At 43.5% G+C, this 26,661-nt stretch overlaps 1 protein-coding gene across 1 annotated transcript; it reads left to right on the forward strand.

Moving 5' to 3' along the window:
* Positions 1 to 25,711: 25,711 nt before the first annotated feature.
* On the forward strand, positions 25,712 to 26,110 carry LOC129030636 (small ribosomal subunit protein eS12-like). Its single transcript, XM_054476197.1, has one exon. The coding sequence runs from the start codon at positions 25,712 to 25,714 to the stop codon at positions 26,108 to 26,110; it is 399 nt and encodes a 132-aa protein (XP_054332172.1).
* The last annotated feature ends 551 nt before the right edge of the window (positions 26,111 to 26,661 follow it).

The raw sequence follows: 26,661 nt of genomic DNA on the forward strand, positions 1-26,661 counted from the left end.
TGGGCAACATAATGAGACTCTGTTTTTATATATTTAAAAAAAAAAAAAAAGCAGGCATGGTGGTGCATATCTGTAATCCCATCTACTTGAGAGGCTGAGGTGGGAGGATAACTTGAGCCCAGGATTTTGGGGCTGCAGTGAGCCGTGATCATACCCTTGACCCCCTCCAGCTTGGGTGACAGAGGAAGATCCTCTCTCAAAAAAAAAAAAAAAGGAAAAGCCAGATTCAAGAGCTTAAACACCTACCCTTTAGGGATATCCAGCTAGAGAGGTAGAATGTGAAAGACTTTGCTCCTTCTGACACTAATGAATAGTTACAAAATCTCCTTTTAAATCATTCTTTCTTTTTCATGGTGTTCACATTCCAAACATTAGAGCAAGACTGGTGTCTCACAAGGCCGGGATACCTGGCTGGCTTAGAAGTTACATGGGACAGTAACTCAAAAGGTAACTGAGCAGGAGGGAGGAGTGAGATGAAGAAAACAAAGAGTTCTGTGAGTACCAGGATCCAGGGAGAGGCCTGGCCACCCTTGTTTGGCCTGGGGGCTGGCTCAGCTTCTGCATCCTAAGGAGGAGATGCCACACCTCCACTGCCTCCCATTCTTGTTCTTGAAGATGATACATATTGGAAAGTTCTCTAATGCTTGCTTTTTTTTTTTTTTTTTGGAGACAGAGTCTCGCTGCGTTGCCCAGGCTGGAGTGCGGTGGCAAGATCTCAGCTCACTGCACCCTCCACCTTCCGGTTTCAAGTGATTCTCCTGCCTCACCCTTCTGAGTAGCTGGGACTTCAGGCACCTACCACCATACCCAGCTAATTTTTGTATTTTTAGTAGAGACAAGGTTTCACCATGTTGGTCAGGCTGGTCTCGAACTCCTGACCTCAGGTGATTTGCCCGCCTCGGCCTCCCAAAGTGCTGGGATCACAGGTGTGAGTCACCATGCTTGGCCCTCTTAATGCTTTTTAATATTTCAAGAATGGACAGACTGTCTCCAGAGCTACACTGTCACCTTCCAGGGGTAGCCTATGTCTTCTGTCTTCTCCACACTTGGTACAGTCTGGGCACACAGAAATGCAATGATGCCAGGTGAGTGAGGCCTTTCAGTTCTAAAACAGGGTGCTTCAGGAAGTCGTGAGCTGCCTACTTCTGGAAGTGTGTGGCGATGCTGCTGTCAGCAGACGCTGGTGTAGAGGACCATTGTGGGTGGGAAGTGAGAGTGGAGGAAGGTTCGACCATCCTATCCATCCATGTAATAAACATCTGCTGAGCACCTAATGCATGTTAGATCCAAAGTCAGAAGCCCCCACATATATGATTTCTTTTGATTTCCACAACTAGCCTCTGACAGAGGCATGTGATCCCAGTGTCTAGATGGAGAAACTGAGGCTCAGAAGAGCTTGTCATTTTTTTTTTGAAGAGATGCAAGCAGCGGGGGGCAGAGTCAGTGTAGTCTGCTTTCTGCCTTCCACCACAGGCCCCTCTATCGGGCTGTGTGGAGAAATGGGCTCCAGTTCTTGCTGTGACCCTCGCTAGATGTGTGGCTTCAACAAGTTATCTGACCTCCCTGAGTTTGTTTCTTCATCTGTTTAAGGGTTGACTTTTGGAGATTTGTCATGAAACAAAAAGAGATATTATATAAAGGTGTCTAAAACAGTGGCAGGCATGGCACAGGTTACAGTTGCTTTCTTCCTTCTGCTTCAAGATGATTTGGTTTTGTGAAGTTGACTGAGTCATCAATCTTACTCAGTTTGGGATCTTTAGGGCCTAGCAGAGAGCCGGGCATGGAGCAGACACTTAATAAATATTTGTTCGATGAATGGATACACAATGCTTATATCTACTGATGCCAACCATCTGGATACTTAAATGCTTCAACATGATGGGTTCTTGATTTTTCATCTAAATGTTGGATGTCATCTTAAAACATAAGCAGCTAAAATGACCTGAAACATAAATATGAACACAGGTCTCACTGATGCAGATTCCTTGGGGGGAATGTGTAAATCAGTGAAAGTCTGCATAGGGCTGTATTTAAGGAAAGTGATTTGTTATTTTCAAATAACTCCAGCTATGTCACCAGGTTTATTTATTTACCATCCACCCACCCGTTGATGTAATCAGTCAACAGTGGCCTAGAGGGGCTCTTTGGGTCTCCTTTAATAAATAAGGAAGAAAGATTATCTGGCGTATGTTGGTTATTTGTAGATAAATAGAAGCAGCTCAACTGCTTATGGGAGCTTGGAAACAGTTCGTGCTCAAGTGTTTTGGACATTCCCCCAATATTCTGCATACACTGTTTCTGTGCCTTGTCTCTGAAGAATCTTTATGCTAATTTACGGTCATATTCCTTTCTGCTAAGGGGGTGGGAATGCAGAGAGCTTCTGTCTGTTGCCTCTGAATGTGTGCAGTGCATGTGAAGAGAAACAGTCAACACAGGCTAGATTCCCTAGGGAGAATCTCATTCTTGATACTGAAAACAACTTACTGGACTTACAGAAGTGAAAATCCTATGAACTGGATGAGGCTGTGCCATTATTCTTGGGATGAAAGATGGATGGAAGGACTCCTTTTATAGAAATTATTTTTGATGACTCAGGAACACCATGATACCTTCAGGTCTACTGAAATGTACATGGCTATTTATCTCTATACTAAAATGACTCCAGCTTTATATGCTTTTGGGATTCCTATTTGTGCTTTTGTTGCTATCCTGTGTCTTTCAGCTAACCTCACTTTTTTCATTCCCAGTATGCCTATCATTAGCAGTTCAGTATCTTTCTTCTAATTTGTTGCCTGCTTCCAATATTCCAGGGACTAAAAAAAAAAAAAAAAAAAGTAATAATAACAACAACAAAAATTCGCAAGGGTAAGTCTGTTAGAGCTGTTTGTGAAGCAAGAATGAAAAGAATCAAAATGAGTCTGAAAGGCCTTTCTGTGACTGCTTGGCATGAATTTTGGAACCCGGACATTGTGAGGTCTACAGTGGTTGTTTGGGGGTCTTTTCCACTTCCCTGTCCTTGACTGTCAGATGGAGAGGTGATTTCAGGATTTCAGGATTTCAGATGAGACACTAGCGCACATATGTCTTACCATGGCAACCTCAAGGCATTCCTCTGAGGCCAGGATGTGGTTTCATTTCTCAGGGGAGTAGACTGAGGGGGAAACAGAAAAGTGTGAGGATGGCTCTCCATGAGGCATGGCCCTCAGGATCATGCTAAATGAAATTACATGTTGGTGTGTTTATCTGCAAACAGCCACATTGACTACTCACTTACTACAATTTTGAAGCTTATTAAAACAAAAAATATAGAGTCTTGCTCTGTTGCCCAGGCTGGAGTGCAGGGGCATGATCTCAGCTCACTACAACCTCTGCCTCCTGGGTTCAAGCAATTCTCAGAACTCCAGGTGTGGTGGCGCATGCTGGGATTACAGGCATGTGCCACCATACCCAGCTAGTTTTTGTATTTCTAATAGAGACAGAGTTTCACCACATTGGCCAGGCTGGTCTTGAACTCCTGAGCTCAAGTGATCTGCCTGCCTCACCCTTCCAAAGTGCTGGGATTAAAGGCATGAGCCACTGTGCCTGGCCTGAAGCTGATTTTTTAATAGTTTGATCAGAGCTGCTTATTTCTTGACCTCTTTCAGAGACCTTCTGGAAAATTCTGGTGTCAGAGAAGGAGCACTCAGGAATTAGGAGTCAAGAGTTGCAAACTAGGGTGGGTGCAGTGGCTCAAGTGTATATTCCCAGCACTTTGGGAGGCCAAGGCGAGAAGAACCCTTGGGGACTGGGCCAGGAGTTCAATACCAGCCTGGGCAACATAGTGAGATTATGTCTCTTAAAAAAAAAAAATTAGCTAGGCATGTACCTGTAGTCCCAGCTACTTGGGAGGCTGAGGTGGGAGGATCACTTGAGCACAGGAGTTAGAGTTTACAGTGAGCTATCATTGCATTACTGCACTCTGGCCTGAATGACAGAGTGAGACCCTTTCCCAAAAAACAAGAAGCAAAGAGTTGCAGACTAGATCTTGTTCTGTGAGGTTGCTTAACTGCTCTGAATTTGTTATAAAATGTGAGGGCACTGGTTAAATCTGCCCTTTGCTGGGATCTGTCTAATAACACCCTATATAGCTTTGATTTTCTGTGAGCTCTGCAGAGCTGACCATCTCCAAGACTGGAGGATAGTGGATGTATAAAGGGAAGCTTCTTATAGGGAATGGCTGGGGAGCAGGGCTGTCCCCAGAGAGGTGATGGGCATTTGTACAGTTTTTTCAGCATCACAGACACAGGATTGGCTTACACTAGTGACCACCTACACCCTCCCTTGGCATGAGCCTGGGGTCTGGGAGGACCTGGATGGGTGGCAGGTGGCATCAGCTCTTCACATCCATCCTTGGTTTCCCTTGGATCCCTCTCCATCACTGTCTTTATCCACCTCAGCCTCCCCCAGCTGGAGCCACAGGCAGCCCTGTCCCATTCCGGAGCCAGTTCTGACCAAGGCAGGAAATGGATGTGGAGCCTCCGCCTGCCACTGGAGGGAGGAGGGGGCTGGAATTAGGTCTCATGTTTTCAATCAGCAACAATAGCGCCTCGGTTAAACCTCAGAGGCGACGGTGGTAGCACCACTCAAAGCCTACATTAAGTCCTTTCCTCAGATGTGGGATCCAGAGGCTTAGGCACGACTCACAGGCTCCTGGGTGCCTTTCTCCTGTGCTCAAGTCTCCTTTCCTCAAATCCAAATGAGGACTGGGTGTGTCAGAGGCAGTCTGGCTGCCTGGGCAGCTCCTGAGTTCCAGAATTTCTTATTCCTCCTTACCCCCAATGGCATCTGCGGCAATTCCTAAGTCCATAATCTGACCATAGTATTGCCTGGCATTCCAGACCCTTCCTTGAGGCTCATTTGGAGGCTGGGCGCCCCTGGGACACTGCAGCCTTCCTTCTGACTGCTGGGGATAAATAGCTCAGGGTCCTACCCCAGGCCTGGGCTCTGCTGGCATCTCTTCTTATCTCGGGGGTCATCTGTCAGTTAAGAACTACCCCGAGGAGTGGCTTCCAAAGATGGAACCATTAGCTCAGAGGTGCAACACACTTGATTCCATAAGCCTGCCTCTTTTATGGCCCTAGGAAAGCAAGAGCAGATCAATACATGCGTTTTGAAAGAATCTCAGAGTTTGTGGCAGAACCATTCTGAGATGTGATTAGGACTTGGGACGCACAGGTCTTCCTAAACTCTTCTTGCAGGACATTGATTGACCTGAACTGTAACTAATACTTGCTAAGCCAGAATCTTGGAAAAGGTAATATGAGGAAGGTTGCAGTGATAGGAGCTTTTGGTGTCTGAGGAGCAGAACTGAAAATGGAGAAGCCAAGGAGGGTAGAGAATTGGTCAGGGTGTCTGCCTAGAGGCAAGTAGATGCTGATTCTAGACAACAGGTGCTGGGCCTCAGACAGTGGGGTAACAGTGTGTGCTGGAACTGGCCCTAGGAGCATGCAGCGCCCAGGCTCAGGTTTGGTGCTCCTAAGCACAGCCCTGAACCACTGCTGGCCGCGGGGCGTTCCTCTACCTCCAGGCTTCACTGTGGCTCTGCTCTGAGTTTGCTATTTGACAAGGAGAGCCAGGAAGACGAGTTCCCTCCCTTCCTCCGCCTGCGCCAACCCCATCGGCAGCCTGTGGTCAGAGGTGCCCTCCTACCACCATTTCCACGGGTGCCCATGGGAGCAGCATTGCAGGGCAAATCCAGGAGGCCTCTCCCCACCCGGTGCCTCCATCACACCCAGGGCTGCCTGGCCAGGCTATCTTGCTCACTTTCAGGAAAAGGATCACAGGGAAAGGAACCTCCAGAACCCAAGAAGAGAGACCTCAATGCCATAAGGAAGAGTCTGGGGTGGGGGGACGGGGGAGGGTAGGGGAGGGAGTGAAACCCACTTGAGCTGTTGAAAATCTTCCTCCCTTTGAGTCTTCCGCAGCCCTAAGGCTGTTGGTGGGGCATCAGCGACCCCTGCTGGCCACCACATCTGGGATTTCCTCTGCTCTCCCGACCTCCATGGCTTTCCCCTCTGCCTTCAAGCCTCTCCTTCTCAGGTTGACGATTCTCTTCTCCCCAGAGACCCCACTCCCCCTTCCCTACTAGCCTTGACTGTCTGCCCCCAGTTTTCTTCTATCCTTTTCTTTTACATATTCCATTCCCTTTTTCTTCTGGCAGAACTCAGCTTCTGTCTTTTGGAGCCTCCCTGCAGAAAACCACCTGTAGGGAAGAGATGGATAAAGCAGCGATAAGGCACCTGGTAAAGCATAACACACAGGAATGTCCAGGGGCTCGTCTGGGCTGGAACAATAGATCCCTTTAAATGTGCTGTCTGTCCCTCATATTTCTTCCATTTCACTCCAAGCCGAAACAACTACAGTTTACTATTTTATTATTATTTTGAGATGGAGTGTCACTCTGTCACCCAGGCAGGCTGTGATCTCGGATCACTTCAACCCCCACCTTCTGAGTTCAAGCAGTTCTCCCTGCCCCAGCCTCCTGAGTAGCTGGGATTACAGGTGCCCACCACCACGCCCGGCTAATTTGTGTATTTTTAGTAGAGATGGGCTTTCGCCATGTTGGCCTGGCTGGTCTTGAACTCCTGACCTTAGGTGATCCACTCGCCTCGGCCTCCCAAAGTGCTGGGATTACAGGTGTGAGCCATCCCGCCTGGCCGAACTATGGTTTACTGAATGCCTGTTCTGTGCCTGTCTCTGTGTAGGGGACATACTTTGTGCCTCACTTTGCTCCTGTCCAGGGGCACCACTCTCATGTTGAGGCAGGAGAGGAATGGTTGTGGGAGGATGTGGGTGCAGTTAGATGTCCAGCTTGCCCTGCCCCGACCTCTCTATAACTCATGCTGGTCACAGTGATCAGGCTTTCTTTAGTCTCAGGGCACAAGATTCTCAAGCTTGGCCACCTCATTCCATAAAATAGATAAGAAGTAGCTGCCCAAGAGGAGTTCCCTCTCTTAGGCCTTTGTCAGTCTTGCTCTAGCCTTGGCCTCTGCAGTGTCCTGGCTTCTCATGGCTTGCCATCCAGATGCAGGGCATGCATGATGAGGGGTGCAGGTAGGGGATACACCCATCTCAGGAGGCCAGGACTGGAGTCCCATGCCTACCTCAAAAGGGCCCCACGTAGGGGCTAAAGGCTATGGTTAAGTCAGAGGATTTTTATTTTTCTTAAAAGGGAGAAAGCTAAGATACCCTAATAAAAATGAGGCTTATACTAGAGCAGAGAGCTCTCCGCCTGAGCTCCAGTCCTAACACAGATAGGCACTCACTTCCTGGCCCAGGCCTTAATAATTTCCCTATTATATGGGAGCTAGGATAACCCCCAAAGATCTTTTTTTTTTTTTTTTCTCTGAAGTTCTGTGGTTCTATTTTTCTTTCTTTTGCATGGCCAGGCAGACTAGGATGCAGCTTTGATATACCTTGCACCAGCTACCTCCCACCCACTCATGTGGATTCTAGGCTTTCGTTTTTGCTGGAGTAATATTTTTCTAATGTTTATTTTTAAAAGTTCTGTATCTGCGGTGACCATCTCCCATTTGGAAAATTAACTGCCTACAGATGTTGTGTGTGGCACAGCATTCTCCCAGGCAATGAAACCGCTGGGCTTTGGCTATCATTTCAAAAGTAAGAGGAGGGAAGGAAAGATGTATGTCTCTGGCGTAGGTGGCAAAACTTCTTGACCTTCTGTAAAATGCCCAAATGTGATTTACTTTTAGAAATTGAAGAGTGGAGAATTTCTTAAGGCTTCAGAGCCCAAGTGTTAAAAAACTCACATAGAAATGGTCATTTGTGGGATGTTTATGGTCATCTGTGGAATGTTTGCAGAGGGAAGGCGCTAGCTGCGCGGCTGGGGCTGAGTGAACTCCTACACTGCGCATAGAATACAGAGCTTAGCCCTCATCACCCCCATCCCCATGGTCAGCTGTGGCCAGTCAAGGCAGTGATTTATCTTGCTTTCCAGGATCTAGGTAAAGTGCATCCCAGCCTTGAGCAGAACCAGCAGATCCTTCTGACTCCAGGGTGCTGTGAAGACTCACTGGCTCTTTACCCTGTGTCATCCACCCAACCTTGACTTTCATTTTTGATTTCTGTTCTCCCTAGGAACTTGCACACGTCCTCCTCAAGACCTCCATCCCCAGGCATCACCCTTGCTCCTCTCCTCCCACAAAACAGAAAATCATTCCAGGACTAAAAAGACATTTTGTGAGATCCCAATGAACTCTCGCACAAATCTCATGTTTTGTTTTCTTATTCATTGGCCACCCGCAGCTTCCGCCTCCTCAACAGTTCTCAAATACAGGCTCAACTCAAGAGCTCTTTGTGTGGATGTTGATGGTGTGTATGTGTGTGGTGTGTGTGTATCTGCAGAGTGCGATTTGTCTATGTGGAGTGTGCACATGTGCTGGTATTTGTGGCTGGGAGGAACCAACAGGACAAGAGCTCCTTTCCCCAGATGGGGCTTGCCCTGGGTGAGACATCTTTCTCGCCTGGATCTGGGACAGCTTCCTTTTTGCTACTGTTCCATTTCTCTCTCTGTTGATTTCGATTTCTCCTGTCTTTGTTTCTTTCTACCAGAAGATTCCTGCAGCCTTTGTCCTGTGAGAATGACTAAGGATAAATAAAAATTTGAGCAGCAGAGGAACTCAGATACTGTCTCTCAAGTCTAATGCATGTGATTGCTTTAAATGTGAGAAGACTGAGGCTCGTTCTGTGCAGTGTGTTTGAACAGATAGTTCATGTGTGTTCCACAACAGCAGGTTTAAACATTGTGTCAATGTTCTGTATTTCTGGTAAGATTTTTTGAAAGAGACACTCAAAAAGTGGGGGAGCATAAGTACTATTCATTATAGGCAGATGGATGAGGATTTAGAATGTGGAGATTTGGAAGACAAAACTCCAAGCTAGACACAATTTGTTTTTAAGGGAGAAAAATTAGGCAAAAAGTTAATGTCATTTATTCAAGATTGTGGAGAATAAATATGGGAGAAATAAATTGAGCATGTGGTAAATTTATGAATAGTGATAGTGTTTCCTCTTGGAATGTGATAACTATTAAAAAAAACTACATGCAATAATAGAAATTCAGTAGGTGATATGATATGGCTGTGTCCGCACCCAAAGCTCAACTTGAATTTTATCTCCCAGGATTCCCACGTGTTGTGGGAGGGAGCCAGGGGGAGGTAATTGAATCATGGGGGCTGGTCTTTCCCCTGCTATTCTCATTATAGTGAATAAGTCTCACCAGATCTGATGGGTTTATCAAGGGTTTCTGCTTTTGCATTTTTCTCATTTTCTCTTGTGACTGCCACGTAAGAAGTACCTTTTGCCTCTTGCCATGATTCTGAGGCCTCCCCAGCCATGTGAAACTATAAGTCCGATTAAATCTCTTTTTGTTCCCAGTTTTGCATATGTCTTTATCAGCAGCGTGAAAATGAACTAATACAGTAGGAAACATTGATAAGTTGTACTCTTAAATCTTCTTCTACATATATAACAAAGAGAAACAATTCTTTTTCAAAGAAATAACATGGAAATTTGTCAACCATGTCGATCATTTAAAAGAGGCATGTCTAGACTAAGTGGGAGGAAGAAGGGAAGAAGCAGATAGATGAGGGACAAAGTCTACTGATGGAAAATAATAGCATGTGGATTAGGGTTCCCTTTCAGTAACTGGACGAATATGGGGAAAACTTTGCATGTTAGCAAATCAGAGAATATGTCTTTATCTAGTATTCTTTCATCTCAAAATAAATATCAAACAGAAGATCAATTTTTAGGCTCTAAATCTAGACAAAGAGAAGGAAATGGATAATAGTTTCCTAAGTGATCACACAGAGAACCTTTTCTTATTGTGCAAGGCTTATTTCTTATTGTGAAGACTTTGAAGGGCTCCTCTCAATTTGGCTATCATTTCAAAAGAAAGAGGAGGGAAGGAAAGATGTATGTCTCTGACGTAGGTGGCAAAACTTCTTGACCTTCTGTAAAATGCCCAAATGTGATTTACTTTTAGAAATTGAAGAGTGGAGAATTTCTTAAGGCTTGAGAGGCCAACTGTTAAAAAGCTCACATGGAAATGGTCATTTGTGGGATGTTTATGGTCATTTGTGGAATGTTTGCAGAGGGAAGGCACTAGCTGCGTAGCTGGGGCTGAGTGAACTCCTACGCTGCGCATAGAATACAGAGCTTAGCCCTCATCACCTCATACAAGGTTGAAACCACTGTAATCTTGATTGGGGAAACTGGTTAGACATAGCCTAAATTTTAACGTGCCCCATGTCTCTCAAAGATAATAGGACCCACAGTTTATGCAAATGCTTAGCTTCTCTTTCTTTTGGTCACCATCTGTTTTCTAGTTTATTTGTGCTTGGTCCACATGATGCCAAACAACTGGTTTGACTGGTTTTTGTTGCACTAAATGGATGAGACTGACCTATTTGACGTCCTGTGGAGACAAATCCCAGCACTGGGGCCCAGGGCTTGCTGAGAGAACAAGGCTCCCTTTTCTTGAAGGCAAGTTTGAGTGTTACTGTACACTTGAGGTATTTTGATATTGTAGACCTGTAAGCATATGTTCTCAGTGGCTTCAGAGTAGGTCTGGAAAAAACAACAACCAGCCAAAGCAAACCTAGACTGGAGGCGCTAGAAACTGGGATTTAGTGACAGGTCCCAGGAGGCACACAGCTCTGAAGAAAAAGACATGTAGGTGCTGTAGGCTGTTAGATGATGCTGGTGTGGTCAATGCCAGCCCCTGGGTTGTGGGCAGCTGCTGCCCAGGGCAGGGGCCATAAGAAAAACCAGGTACCAGGCAAGGTGAGTGGCCGGCAGTCTCAGCCAGCTGGAGTGCCAGTGTATAGGGGGCATCCAGACATTGGTGGACCACATCAGGAATATACTGCCAGTTGACTTACACATGCAAATATGACTTTTTTTTTTTTTTTTTTTTTTTGTGCATGACACGTTTATAGGCCACTCCGGTAACTCTGAGTCCAGGTGCTGCTATTTGCTTGATGCTGGCTTTTGCAGTTGCTACAATTCTGAGACAAGTTGGTCCAATATATATGCTAGTTACAAATGATATACTTTATTATGCAAAATTAAGACCTTTTATTATGCTCCCCACTTTCCCCAGTAAATTGGTTTGGAAAATTACTTATGATAAATATCATGTCCTAAGCCTAAAGAAAGAAGTATAACATTTTATTGTAAAATAAGGTTGTTTCTAAATATGTAACCAAATGTTAAACAAATAATGAAAGGAGGCTGGGCATGGTGGCTTACACCTATAATCCCAGCACTTTGGGAGGCTCAGAAATGGGAGGATTGCTTGAGTCCAGGATTTCGAGATCAGCCTGGGCAACGTAGTGAGAGCTTGTATCTACGAAAAATAAACAAAATTAGCTGGGCATGGTGGCGTGCACCTGTAGTTCCAGCTACTTAGGAGGCTGAAGTGGGAGGATTGCTTGAGTCTGGGAGGTCAAGGCTGCAGTGAGCTGAGAATGGTGCCACTGCACTCCAGCCTGGGTGACAGAATGAGACCCTGTCTCACAAAAGAAAAAAAAAAAAAAGAGTAGCTATGGAATGTTAGTAGATCCCAGGTAGTAGTTTCTTTTTTCTTTTTTTTTTTTTCTGAGACGGATTCTTGCTTACTCTGTCACCCAGGCTGGAGTGCAACGCCGTGATCTCCGCTCACTGCAACCTCCGCCTCCCAGGTTCAAGGGATTTTCTGGCCTCAGCCTATTGAGTAGCTGGGATTATAGGCACACACCACCATGCCCAGCTAATTTTTGCATTTTTAGTGGAGATGGGGTTTCACGATGTTGGCCAGGATGGTCTCGATCTCTTGACCTCGTTATTTGCCCGCCTTGGCCTCCCAAAGTGCTGGGATTACAGGTGTGAGCTACCACGCCTGGCGGAGCCCAGGTAGTTTATGTATGTCATTGTTTATATGACTCACAACAGTGCTGTGTGGTATTCCTACTTTACAGAGGAGAAAGTTAAGGTTGAGAAAGGATACGGAAGCTGACTTCATGTCACACAGCTTGGGTCAGGGTCGGAATTCCAACCCAGGCAGTGGAGCAACAGCGTTCCATTTTTTAAGCTCTCTGCTACACTGATTCTGAATATTAAAACAACAACACAACATTGGATGAAGAGTCATCAAATCATTAGCCTACCTGGTTGTCAGTCTGCATGTGTTGCTTGGTCTGGCTCCATTTGGCCGAAATGCCAGAGCAGAACATTGGTACAGTAACAGCCTCTTAATTGATACGGAAGGGTGAATATTCTTGAGGTAAAGTAAATAGGGCAGAGAGGCTCAGGCTGCAGATAGGGATGGGTAGGTAGAGTTTTCAAGTAGATCCATAGAGCCTCTGTCTCCCAGGAGGGGTGTCTTGAAAAATGCTGTGTTAGGGCATGGAGGGATGAAGCCTAGGAAGGGGCTCTCTTGGGCAAGATAAGAAAGTGCCTTTCTCATCAAGGAGGTGAGGCCAGGGGCTAGGGCAGGGAGGGCTCTAGAAGGCACACTTGTGATGAGCATGCAGAAAATGCCACTCAGGTGTGTGGCACTTCGCAATGGTGTGGAGTGACCTGCAACCCTAAACTTTTGCTCTCTAACACCATTCAGGCTCCAGCAAATGCTTCTCCATTTGTCCCGAGTGGTATGTCCTAGAAATGAAAGGTATCTGTGTTCCTATGTGAAGTATGTTTGTGGGCTGTGTTGCTACAGATATCAGACGACACTGATTCAAGTTCAGGGAGGATTTCAGTGCTAGAAACACAGGTAGGGAAAAGAAAACTACCAACAAACTTTTGAAAACATTCATCTCAGGTAATATAAATGCTATAGATTCTTACTAAATATTTTCCAGAAGTGCTAAGTATCCCATTTCCAACTTTTCTCCAACTTCAAATTCTTGGTGCTGGAGTTATTCAGGAACCTGTGTGATATTTGCAACAAATGCATCCAAGGGCTGAGGAATATTTGCAACACCAAACAACTGATGTTACTCTTAATTTGTATCTATGTACATTTCCATATAACATGTGTGAGGCGTAGCATCCATTCTTTACTTCAGAAGGCAACCAATCAGTTAGACTTTGGATGCTAGAATTGCAATGCTGTATTGCAATTTAAAATTAAAGGATGCACCTGTAATCCCAGGACTCTGGGAGCCCAAGGTAGGCGGATTGCTTGAGATCGGGAGTTGAGACCAGCCTGGCCAACATGGTGAAACCCTGTCTTTACTAAAAAAAAAATACAAAAATTAGCCAGGCGTGGTGGCAGGTGCCTGTAATCCCAGCAACTGGGGAGGCTGAAGCAGGAGAATTGCTTGAACCTGGGAGGTGGAGGTTGCAGTGAGCGGAGATCATGCCACTGCATTCCAGCCTGGGTGACAGAGTGAGACTCCATCTCAAAAAAAAAGTATATTTTATTTTTATAAAAACATTAAATATGACCTAATTAAATTTCCAGGAAATTAAATTAAAATGCCACCATTATTTAAAATTTATATTCATTAATTATAATTTGTATCTGCCTTTTAATTTTCATAGATAATTTTAAGTATTAAAAGACTATTAAAATAAATTAAAAATATATTGTGATATAGTTTGGCTGTGTCCCCACCCAAATCTCATCTTGAATTCCCACGTGTTGTGAAAGGGACTGTGTGGGAGGTTATTGAATCCTGGGGGCAAGTCTTTCCCATGCTGTTCTCATGATAGTGAATAAGTGTCATGATATCTGATGGTTTTATAAAGAGGAGTTCCCCTGCACAAGCTCTCTTTTTGCCTGCTGCCATCCATAAGATGTGACTTGCTCCTCCTTGCCTTCCACCATGATTGTGAGGCCTCCCCAGCCACGTGGAACTGTATATCCATTAAACTTATTTTTCTTCCCAGACTTGGGTATGTCTTTAACAGCAGTGTGAAAATGGACTAATACATATATGTAAAAATTTTATGTATTTGATGAAATATATTTATATTGAACAAATTTGAATCACATTTTAATCCTCTTTATTATTGAGAATGGATATAAGTCAAGATTGGGATAAAAAGATAAAATAGGGTGAAGTTCAGAAGCTGAAAAGAAACAAAATCAGTGAGGTAATCTGCTTAACACTGCAAACACTGGAGAAATAATAAAAGTGAGTAGGCATTTGTTGGACTAGCCCACAAAAAATCTTTACACAGGACCTTACAAATTGTTTACTTAATGTAGATCTAATTAGTGACCAAAACAATGAGAATGTAAAGGGGAATTATTCATATCAAATTCACAGTTCAGTAGCCACAGATGAATGCAACTTGTGCCTGCCTGGGAGACACAAGGGAAGCTACATTCATGAAATTAACCCAATGGGAGGAGAAAGATGAAACTGAAACCTTGAGGGCTTTACTGTACCTGTGGGAGGCTGATTCAGGAAAACGGCCTTCTTTTTTTTTTTTTTTGTTTTTTTGTTTTTTTGTTTTTTTGAGATGGAGTCTCGCTCAGTTACCCAGGCTGGAGTGCAGTGGTGCACCCTCAACTCACTGCAACCTCCGCCTCCCAGGTTCAAGCGATTCTCCAGCCTCAGCCTCCTGAGTAGCTGGGATTACAGGTACGTGCCACCATGCCCAGCTAATTTTTGCATTTTTAGTAGAGATGGGATTTCACCATGTTGGCCAGACTTGTCTCGAACTCCTAGCCTCAAGTGATCCTCCTGCCTCAGCCTCCCAAAGTGCTGGGATTACAGGTGTGAGCCACCACACCCAGCCAAAATGGCCTTCTTATAGCAGGAGACTGTGTCCTCAAAACACAGTCCCATCCAAGTGAATGGTTACAATTTTTGGATGAACATGGCAGGACAGCCAATATTCCATTTTACACCAAAATTCTTCTAACTGGGAAAGACATCATACAAACTGGCTTTTATATGCTAAGTTCAAATACAAAATATTTTGTGAATTCTGTACCAATTATCACCAATCTTGAGGATTAGCTTTGGTTAAATAATGTATTATGGCCAGAAGAGGAAAGCCCTGTGAACACACAAAAAGCACACAATCAATTGTTTGAGAAAAAAAGGTTAATAAGCAGCAGACAATGAGTAGTAGTCAGCAAAGACAAGTAAACACCAATAAAGAACATCTGCCATAATATTCCTAAAAGAAACATGTTATTTAGCCAAACAAAATGATGTTTTTATAGCCTTAATAACATTCTTTATGGAAAACAATGAAGTTTTCTGGGTTTTGTATGAATGACTTAAAAATTTGCTGCTAGGGTGATCAAACATGAAAGAAATTAAAAACAGACACAAATGATCTCTATTGAGGACTGAGAATTAAAAGAGATTATTAAATTAAAGGATAATAAAATGATAAAAATATTTAACATTTAAAAAAGCAAATATTATTCAGTTCAACTAGCTTGCAGCGGTCAAAAGTCAAGCTGACTGACTCTTTTTGTGTGTGTGTGTGAGACAGTCTTGCGATGTCGCTCAGGCTGGAGTGCAGTGGTGCGATCTCAGCTCACTGCAGCCTCCACCTCCTGGGTTCAAGAAATTCTCCTGCCTCAGCCTCCTGAGTAGGTGGGATTACAGGCAAGTGCCACCATGCCCAGCTAATCTTTTTGTAGTTTAGTAGAGATGGGGTTGCATCATGTTGTCCAGGCTGGTCTCCAACTCCTGGCCTCAAGTGATCCTCCTGCCTCAGTGTCCCAAAGTGCTAGGACAATAGGCGTGAACCACTATGCCCAGCCTGAATGACTCACATTTATGATACTCATTGTTAAACTATCCAGAGAGGAAAACAAGGAACTTGAAATTAATAAGTATTTTATTGGTTTTACACTTCTGAAAAATGCACCTTTTGTCTTAAAGACACAGCTTTAAATTTTAGCCATTGATTTAAAAGCAATGGCTTTTAAAAATCCAATTCTGGATTGCATACCTTTTTCTTTAACGACCTTATTAACATCATTATCTTTAGCAATCCAGAATTCTGGTTGAAAATATAGAAGCATTCTTTGAACTGCAGTTTGAATTTTAACAAGGAAATGTCAGCTTTACCTGTGCTGATAGCAATGGTATTCCTTGGAACAATTCAAATATTATTTACATTGTTTTCTATATCTCTCTAAAGGTGGAACATGTTGATGAAACACACACCAAATCTGACCTTACAACACGCTTGGATACACAATGGAAATTCTAATGAAACACTGTCAAAGCAATTAGATTTAACTAAGCAAGATATGAAATACATTAACAGAGCTAAGCAAAACCATAGAAAATCCTCAAAGAGCAAATCTCAGTCTTTGGCAGAATGTGAAATTAATTTTAAATCTCATCATTCAGTTACTTGTTATGAACTACAGCTTGCTGTAAACAATGTTAGCTGAAAAAAAACCAAAACTATGATCTCTTTATTTCACTTTTAAATGGATTCTACAAATATATCTAAAGATTTAAAGAAAATTGTTATTCTCAATAAAAAAGATGCATCATAAATATGAAACAAAAGTAAAATTCCAGCAAACTACAAGGAAATTTGGACAACAAAACAAAAACATTTGCATGACTATGAAGGAGAAGGTTCACACATATCCAATCTGGAAACTGACTTCTACAGACTGTTTTGTGGTCATTCTAGATTAAGGTACTGTATTGATTGAAGAGAAATCTAAACAAACCAATATATTGGTATTTTTTTATTTGTAATAATCCAGTCCAGAAAAAGTTAAAAGAACTTATGGATTAGAGTATTAATCTAGATATTGTTTTAAGAGAAGCCAAAAATAACTATATAAGTGATATGTTTTGGCTATGTCCCCACCCAAATCTCATCCTGAATTGTAATCCCCACATGTTGGGGGAGGGACCTGTGGGAGGTGATTGGATCATGGGGGCAGTTTCCCCCATTCTGTTCTCATGATAGTGAGTGAGTTCTCATGAGATCTGATGGTTTTATAAGTCGCAATTTCCCCTGTGCTTTCTCTCTCTCTCCTGCTGCCTTGTGAAGAAGGTGTCTGCTTCCCCCTCCACTATTCCATACAATTCCATAATTGGAATTGTAATAATTACAATTCCACTTCCATAATTGTAAGTTTCCTGAAGCCTCCCCAGCCATGCAGAACTGTGAGTCAATTAAAACTCTTTCCTTTATAAATTACCCAGTCTGGGGTAGTATCTTCACAGCAGTGTGAAAACAGACTAGTACAATAAGCAATAGTAATTTCTACAATGAAATTAAAATATTTGGCTATATTTCCAGTGATAACACTAATTAACCATAGATGACCTCATTACAATGTTTGAGATTGGTTTGAAAATTATGGTTCATTTCCAATCTAAGTATCATTTTAATAAATTTATTGACAATTCCAATGGCTACTAGCTTAGCAGTGTTTCCCTTAAACGAAATTGCCAATTTGGCATGACTGTGAACAATTTTGATTATAGCAACATTATTAGTGATTCACTGAAATGAACAAGAAATATACATTTTATGGAATAAATTATACTAACTAATTACAGTTGACCCTTGAGAAACACAGGTTTGAACTGTGTGGGTCCACTTATATGTGAATTTTCTTCCACCTCTGCCACCCTTGAGATAGCAAAACCAATCCCTCCGCTTCCTCTGCCTACTCATTGTGAAAATGACAAGCATATGAAGACCCTTATGATGATCCACTCCACTTAAGGAATAGTAAATACATTTTTTCTTCTTTATGACTTTGATAAGATTTTCTTTTCTCTAGCTTACTGTATTGTAAGAATACAGTATATAATACATACAACATACAAAATGTGTGTTAATTGACTGTTTATGTTGCCTGTAAGGCTCCCAGTCAACAGTAGGCTATTAGTAAAGTTTAGGGGAGCCAAAAGTTTTGGATTTTCAACTGTGTAGGGTGGGGAGGTGGTACCTCTAACTCTCTTGTTGTTCAAGGGCCAAGTGTAATTATAGTATACCTTTATTGTATTACCCACATAAACATCAGCACATCAAGGTATGCAACCAGACATGTGCAATCAGTTCTCTTTGATATTTTGCCAACTTTTAGTCATGTAAAAGCTTAGTTTTGTACACATTTTTTCAATTTTGGTGTTACAAAAGTTGTACTTGTCAGGAAGGAGGAAATGACATACCGTATTTAACAATTTTTAGCTTAATCTATAACTTTTAAATATTTAGATATATGATATTTTGGGCTTAAATGCTGGGCTGACATCCAGGTGAATGTGCATTCAGCTTTGGGGAAAAAATTTGGGAGCCCACACTTGGAGGGAAGATTAGGAAACAAATTTGAGGTTGAATTGAGAATTCTTCCACATCTGAAGATAATGCAAACCCAAAGCCCCTTCTGTTAAGATGGCAGTTCTCAACCTTGGTTACCCATTAGAATCACCTGGGAGGCTTTAAAGATGCTGATGCCCAGACTCCCCACTCTGTAGAGCTTTTGATTTAGTGGTCTAGGTCAAGGCCTGAGCATCAGCACTTCAAAAAACTTCCCAGGGTTGGGCCGAGTGCAGTGGTGTTTACAACCAATTGATCACAACCAGCTATAGACTTCTTTGTTTCTTCTCTATCTCCTTTGCTTCACTTGACTAGCCTTAAAAAATAACAACAAAAAATCTTCCCAGGTGATTCTAATGTGCAATTAGCCCTGAGACTAGCTATCAGTAACTTGGATAGCAAACAGCATCCTGACAGGGTTGAAAGAACTTTGAAGCCAGGTCATGCCATGGCTAGATTGTGGTTACATTATGTCGAGTCTGGGTCAAACTAAGGTTGGCAAGATTGAAAGAGGCTGTCATTACAAAGAAAGAGCACGTAGGCCTTGGTTTCATCCGTTCAATTGACATTTAATGCACTTCTACAGTGTTTCCTGAACTGAGGGTACAGAAAGGAATAAAATATTAATTCCAAAAATGGGGAACAGATGTGTAAACAAAATCAATAAAGTATTACAAATATTATGGTAAAAGTGGATATGGGGCACAATAGAGGCACAATTCCATATAGGAAGGAAGGATGGGGCACAATAGAGGCACAATTCCATATAGGAAGGAAGGATAGGTGGAGGCAGTCTGAATCTTGAAAGATGTGGGGTTATCAGGGGGTGTTTGGGGCTGAAGACCAGGAGTTTATAGGGAGACTTCTTGAATTGGGCAGGACAGGAAACCCAGGTGTATCTGAGAGCAAGATGAGGCCCTTGGGGACAGACACAGTAGAGAGAGGCAGGAACATGGGAAAGTTTATTAGTCTGTTCTCACACTGCTAATGAAGACATACCTAAGACTGGGTAATTTCTAAAGGAAAGAGGTTTAATGGACCCACAGTTTCACATGGCTGGGAAGGTCTCACAATCATGGTGGAAGGTGAAGGAAGAGAAAGGCACATCTTACATGGCAGCAGGCAAGAAGAGTGTGTGTAGGGAACTACCCTTTATAAAACCAGCAGATCTTGTGAGACTTATTCACTGTCAGAAGAACAGCATGGGAAAGACCCGGCCCCATGATTCAGTTACCTCCTACCAGGTCCCTTCCATGACATGTAGGAATTATGGGAGCTACCGTTCAAGATGAAATTTGGGTGCAGACACAACCAAATCATATCAGAAGGCATTGCTAGGATGAGTGGCCAACTTCTGTTTGGTCTGGAGCCAATTTTATATAGGCCTTGAGTGTGCTTTTTGAGCAACATCTCAGAGGATCTTCAAACTGGGTTTACAGCAGCACTTTTCAGGAGGTTTGATGGCATGGGAAGGGAATATATTTCCAGATCCTTAACTTCCATAGGTATTTTTCCTAAAATTTCCCTGCCCCAAAGCAGGTGCCAGAGCCATTCTCTCAGCAGCTTCAAGCTTTTTGTCCTCCCGTGATTATACTCTACGCTTTGCACAGGTCAGCCGTGCTTCTCTCCTTTCAGGATCTTCCTGTAATCTGCTACTCTGCGGTGCTACCTCAGAGGCACCAAATGAAAAGATGAGAAATACCAGTTTCAGGGACCTCCTTTACTGTTAATCAAAGAACCCAAGCCTGCCTTCTGCTTTTGTATCTTACACATGTTTCCTATTGTTGACTCCTAATCCTACTTAGAGTTAACATTAACCCCTCGCTAACCCCTCCACTCTGGCAACTAAGCAAAATGTGAAAGGCATAACGACATAGCTTCATTAATCCCCCATTTTTGTTGTCCTACATGTTACATCTACATCATTGAAAATGCCACCAGATGGTATAATTTTTGTTTTCAACATTCATACTTACTATAAAGAACTTAAGAATAAAAAAAGTGCCTTCCATGATATATTGTTTAACACCATGGTAACCCCATATTTTTGTTAGATGGCCCCAGAGGCTATGATTCCCATGGTAAGCACAGAAAAATGATGCCCAGCCTAGAGAAATTAAGAGATTTGTCCTAGACTCCTGCTTGTGAGTGCTGGAACTGGGTTTTATACCCAGATATTTAAAGTCAGATTTCAAAATCCAATATTCTTTTCTACATACTAAATGACTTCTCTTGTAGTGGGCATGTGAGTTTGCTTTAGGAGGCAACACAGAAAGGAACATGTTATTCTACTGAGTCTAGAAGGGAAAGAATCAGAATCCCCAAGTGTACTTGTAGGAAGTAAGGAGGGAGAAGCGACGTGATGACTGGAATCTGCGGGAATAACAAAAGGGCTGCCCAGGGAGGGGGCCTGGCTTGGGTCAGGGGACTCTGAGGCCCAAATAGGAAATCACCTGCACGTCCCCAGCCCCAGATCTGCTGTCCGGCACTGCCCTTACTTTATGCCTCTTGGTGGTAGTGGAGGCTGACAGGTGAGGGTCCCAGGGAAGGTTCTTTGACTCTCAACAGCGGCTCTTCATCAAGGCTCTTCAACTTCCTCAATATACAAAATGGCCTGACTTTATTTTTTTTTGGGTCATTCTAGAAGGAAACCCTGACTTGGCAATGCAAAGGGGAAGGTAGTTTCTATAGGGGAGGCGGGCCTTGCCCAGCAGGAGTCTGAGCTGCAGGCTGAGCTGAGGGGCAGCAGAGAGCTGATGGGATGACGACTGCAATGGAATGAATGTCCTCTGCAGCTGAATGAATGTTCCACATGTTTTGGGACATTTTCTATTTCCTACATGGCATCTCAGAAAATTTGGGGTGAGATGCACAAAAGCTGCAGGTATAGTACATGGTCCAAGTGTGAATCCCTGATCCATCACTTATTGTCTTGGGGTCTGAGGCAAGTTAATTGACCTCTCTAGGCCCCATTGCCTCATCTGTAAAATGGGGATGATAGAACTTACCTGGTGGGCTTCCTGTGACACTTGGCACGGGCACCTTCATCTTAGATTTTTCTAGACTGGCTGCTGCTGGAGGTCCAGGACTGTATCACCAGTGACTTGCATAGCCCCAGACTTACTGCAAGTGCTGCTTGACAAATGGCTGCTGACTACACATGACTGTGGGGAATCAGTAGGTGTTTGTGGATTCTTGAGTCAGACAGGCCTGACTCAAATCCTAGCTTCACTACTTATTAATTGTGCGAGTCAGTTTCCTCCCACCTCCCTTACCTTGTCTGTAAAGTGGAGACAACTGGAGAGCATGCCTTATAGGTTGCTGTGAAAATTAAAAGAGGAAATATGTAAAAAATCGTCAAGAAATCCCAGTGGCTATTACTGCAGATAGGCGTGAGAGAAAGCAAGAAATGAGGCATCAGGCAGCCTGCATCCAAGTTCCTGATCTGATAAATCACCAGCCCTCTCATCTTGGACAAGTCACCTCTACTTCGTCTTTCTGAGCCTTGTTATCTTATCTGTCACATAGAGATGTTGAAGCTCTGTTGCCTCAGGACCGTTGTATAGTTTGGATGAGATAATATATGGGAAAGTTTGACATATAGCGTTAACCAAATGTAGAGAATTATTATAGTCAGACCCTGATGGCCTCAACCACCTCAGTCCTCTGTGGGATGTCAGAATCCTCAGAAACGGGCCCCAAGAGTTCAGTCAAATTCCTTTCCTTTCCTGAAAATTTCTTTCCACAAGAGTTTGCTGCCCTCTGGTGGGTGTTATTGCCATATTGCACAAACTTTTCCTGGAAAAGATTAAGCATCTTGGCTTTACGGGCTGGAGGCTATAGCACATCTGGGAGGATGAGCCATAAATAGGAGTGTTGGCCCATCTTCTAGCCCTCAGGGGGAGTAGTTCTTGGAGTGAGGCCTCTGATCAGCATCAGCATCACCTGGGTGTTTGGTAGAAATGCACACTCTCGGCCCTACAGCTGACCAATGAAGCAGAAACCCTAGGGGTGGGGCCCAGCAGTCTGTGCTTTAATGTGACCTCCAGGCTTTTTTGTGCAGAGGTTTGAGAATCACTGTTCTAGGGATTCCAGGACCTCAGAATTGGAAGGGAGGGGCTGGAGAAGAGCTGGTAAGGGCAGTGACTTTGATTGTGTGCAGCCATATAGCTATCTGGGGTGTGAAAAATATTAAAACTGCAGATTGTAAAGAATGGTAGAACTGGCTGGGTGCGGTGGCTTATGCCTATACTCCCAGGAATTTGGGAGGCCAAGGCGGGAGAATCACTTGAATTGTGGAGTTCAAGACCAGCCTGAGCAAGACAGCAAGGCCCTGTCTCTACACAAAAACTAAAGAAAAATTAGCTAGGCAGGGTGGTGGTCACCTGTAATCCTAGCAACTCGGGAGGCTGAGGTGGGAGGATCACTAGAGCCCAGGAGTTTGAGGATGCAGTCAGCTATGATTGTGCCACTGCGCTCCAGCCTGGGTAAAAGAGTGAGACCCTATCTCAAGAAAGAAAAAAAGGCAGAATAAATACACAAATATCCTTCACTAGATTTACCAGTTGTCACCAGTTTGCCACATTTCATTAATCTCCTTTTTTCTACATTTCTTTTATGCTGATCCATTTGAAAGAAAGCTGTAGAAATCATAGCACTTCACTTTCACATATTTAGCAGCATTTTGTAAAAGTAAGAAACTTCTATATGGCCACAACATTATCATTACAACTAAGAAAATTAATAATTTTATAATTAATTTACATTCTGTATTCAAATTTCTCCAATTGGCTCCAAAATATTTTTTATATTTGCATGTGTTTTAAATCTAAGATCTAATTCAAATTTATGCATTGTATTATGTCTTGTTTTATGTCTTTTTTAGTACCTTTTAATCTAAAACAGCCCATTGTCCTTGACTTTTCTTTTCCTTTTTTTTTTTTTTTTTGAGACAGGATCTCACTCTGTTGCCCAGGCTGGAGTGCAGTGGCATGATCTCGGCTCACTGTAACCTCTGCCTCCCAGGTTCAAGTGATTCTCCTGCTTTAGCCTCTCTAGTAGCTGGGATTACAGGCGCCTGCCACCACGCCTGGCTAATTTTTGTATTTTTAGTAGAGATGGGGTTTCATTATGTTGGCCAGGTTGGTCTCCAACTCCTGACCTCAGGTGATCTGCCCGCCTCGGCCTCCCAAAGTGCTAGGATTACAGGCGTGAGCCACTGCACCTGGCCAAATTTTCTTTCCTTTCCTTTCCTTTTCTTTTCTTCTTTCTTTCTTTCTTTTTCTTTCTTTTCTTTCTTTCCTTTCTTTCTTTTCTTTCTTTTCTTTCTTTCTTTCTTTCTTTCTTTCTTTCTTTCTTTCTTTCTTTCTTTCTTTCTTTCTTTCTCTTTCTTTCTTTCTTTCTCCTTCCTTCCTTTCTCTTTCTTTCTTTCTTCTTTCTCTTTCTTTCTCTCTCTCTTTCTCTCTCTTTCTTTCTTTTTCTTTCTTTCTTCCTTTCTTTCTTTCTTTCTCTCTCTCTCTCTTTCTTTCTTTCTTTCTCTTTTTCTTTCTTTCTCCTTCCTTCCTTTCTCTTTCTTTCTTTCTTCTTTCTCTTTCTTTCTTTCTCTCTCTCTTTCTCTCTCTTTCTTTCTTTTTCTTTCTTTCTTCCTTTCTTTCTTTCTTTCTCTCTCTCTCTCTCTCTCTCTCTCTTTCTTTCTTTCTTTCTTATACTGACTTTTTAAAAGAATTCAGGCCTGTTGTGTTATAGAATGTCCCACAGCTGGATTTGTCAGATTGCATTCTCATGGTTGGATTCAGGTTAGACATTTTTGTCAAGAATGCTTTATTGGTGATGTTGTATGCTTCTTGTTGTATCAGGAGGTCAGATTATGTTGCTGTGAATCTGAATGACCTAGGGAGCTTTTTTCAGACACAAGTTCTTTGGCTACACACCTGGAGTTTCAGTTTCCTTGGTCTGGGATGTGCTCTGCACATTCACATTATTTGAAAGCGTCACAGGGATTCTGTGGTGTGGCCAGGGTTGAATCCCAGGAGAGGAAAGCCTTCCAGTCTCTCTTTCATGAATTTATCTTTCAACGCCTCCATCCCAAAGCAACAACAACTGGAGCAGTGCTACCATGTCCCTCTGCCCCTTGCTTACCCACCAAAACCTTCCTCCACCCACCTCCTCCCACCTCCAGTGAGATCCTGAGAAATGGTTCACTCTAGGCCAGTTGTCTCTGGGGCTGAGCTGGAGCTTCAGCTCACCATGGGGTAAGACATATGATGGGGCAGGTGTCGAGGAACCTGGAAGGAGCTCCTCCTGGGGATGAGAGGTGGAGCTGGTCAAAACTACCCATTGGAGTGAGAAGGAGGGAGCTAATGCAATCTGAGCTCCTGAACTTTATTCCCATGGCTGGGAGTGACAGTTCTGGAAAGATGAGTCTGACTTTGAAAATAGGAATTGGAAGATATGCAATATTCCCTCTTCATATTGTAACACATCAGTTGCAATTTCTACTATCCCAACATTTGTGTTCTCTCTCCGTCTCTTACACTCACACACAGCCATCCCGTACACTGAGGTTATGACATGTATTGATTTATAATCTTTACCTCAGTGGAGAAGGTAATAAAAGTGTAAGTGAACCTTAGGGATATGATATCAGTGTGGATGGAAAAGAGGAAAGAGGAATTGTAGTTTTGGCCTCCTTTGAGTGGATGACTAGAAGTAGGGTGCAAAAATTTAAAAAAAATGGTGGTCAGACAGCATGGGCATCTGATCAAAGCAGGGAGACTTGCAGGAGCAGCCACTGTGGGGCTAGGCACCTGTGGATTTTGTGAGAGAGAAGGGCTGAGTGGAATGGCAGAGGAGGAGCTGCAGGGGGTAAAGACAGAAGCAGCTGTGGAAATGCCCCCAAACTCAGCAAATTTGACAGTGTCTTTTAGGGCTAAAGGTCAAGCTGATGAACCCAGGGTCAAAACATGGAGGTAGAAACAAAATGCTGATAACTGCACTGGGCTAGATCAGGCAGAATTTGATGGCTGGCTGTGCTCAGTCCTGCCTGGAGCTCCTGAGCTGGGAGCAGGAAGCAGCTCACCGGCCTGGGCTGGCTGGATGTAGCCTCATCAGGCTAAGCAAGGAGCATGAGCCCCTGTGATGTAGGGACTGGGGAGGAGAAGGTAGATGTGATCCTTCAAGCATTCCTGTAGCTCCTACCTCCTTACATCTGCTTCCTCCTGCTTCACATCCAAGACTTGGATACACAGCACCCCTGACCTGCATGGATGCCTTAGGAAATGTCTGAGCTTAACAAGAATCTTTAGAATATGCTCTTTCCCTGCCACCGCTGAGTCGTGCGGATGCAGAGGCTTTGGTGCGTTCAAGATTGGGCTTCACCCAACCCACCGCCATGGCCGAGGAAGGCATTGCTGTTGGAGGTGTAATGGATGTTAATACTGCTTTACAAGAGGTGCTGAAGACCGCCCTCATCCATGATGGCCTAGCATGTGGAATTTGCAAAGCTGCCAAAGCCTTGGACAAGCGCCAAGCCCATCTTTGTGTGCTTGCATCCAACTGTGATGAGTCTATGGATGTCAAGTTCGTGGAGGCCCTTTGTGCTGAACACCAAATCAACCTAATTAAGGTTGATGACAACAAGAAACTAGGGGAATGGGTAGGCCTCTGTAAAACTGATAGAGAGGGGAAACCCCGTAAAGTGGCTGGTCGCAGTTGTGTAGTAGTTAAGGACTATGGCAAGGAGTCTCAGGCCAAGGATGTCATTGAAGAGTACTTCAAATGCAAGAAATGACAAAATAAATCTTTGACTCACACACACAAAGAATCTAGAATATTCCACCTTGTCATGTATTCACATATATGTGCTCACATATACACACACAGCACACATGTAAAAACACATGAATGCTGAGCTAGGTAGGACTCAGGGGCCCGGCAGGTCTAGGCCCTGCTGCATAGCCTTGGGCAGGTCACGTCATCTCTCTGAGCTACAGTTGCCTTCTCTGAGAGAGAGTGAAGTGAGGTGATTCCTGAGATCGAAGAATGTAGGAGCTGGAAGAAAAGTCAGGCATCATCATCTTCCATCCCTTCATTTTACAGATATATAATTAGAGATTAGAAGGGGTTCGGAAGCCATGCCATCTACCCCTTCCTTGGACCACTGGGGAAACTGAGGTCCACATAGAGAAAGAAAGTGAGTATTCTGGGGTACTTTAATTCATGCGCTTTATCCCAGGGAGCCAGGAGACTATCTCAGAAATATCTCTTAAGTCTCAACTCCTTTCAACCTTCCAAAGCTAGACTGGAGAGGAAGAAGATGGTGCGTAAGCAATGAATGAAGGA

The sequence above is a fragment of the Pongo pygmaeus genome, chromosome 12 (assembly GCF_028885625.2).
Source record: "Pongo pygmaeus isolate AG05252 chromosome 12, NHGRI_mPonPyg2-v2.0_pri, whole genome shotgun sequence".
In the NCBI taxonomy this organism is placed as follows: domain Eukaryota; kingdom Metazoa; phylum Chordata; class Mammalia; order Primates; family Hominidae; genus Pongo; species Pongo pygmaeus.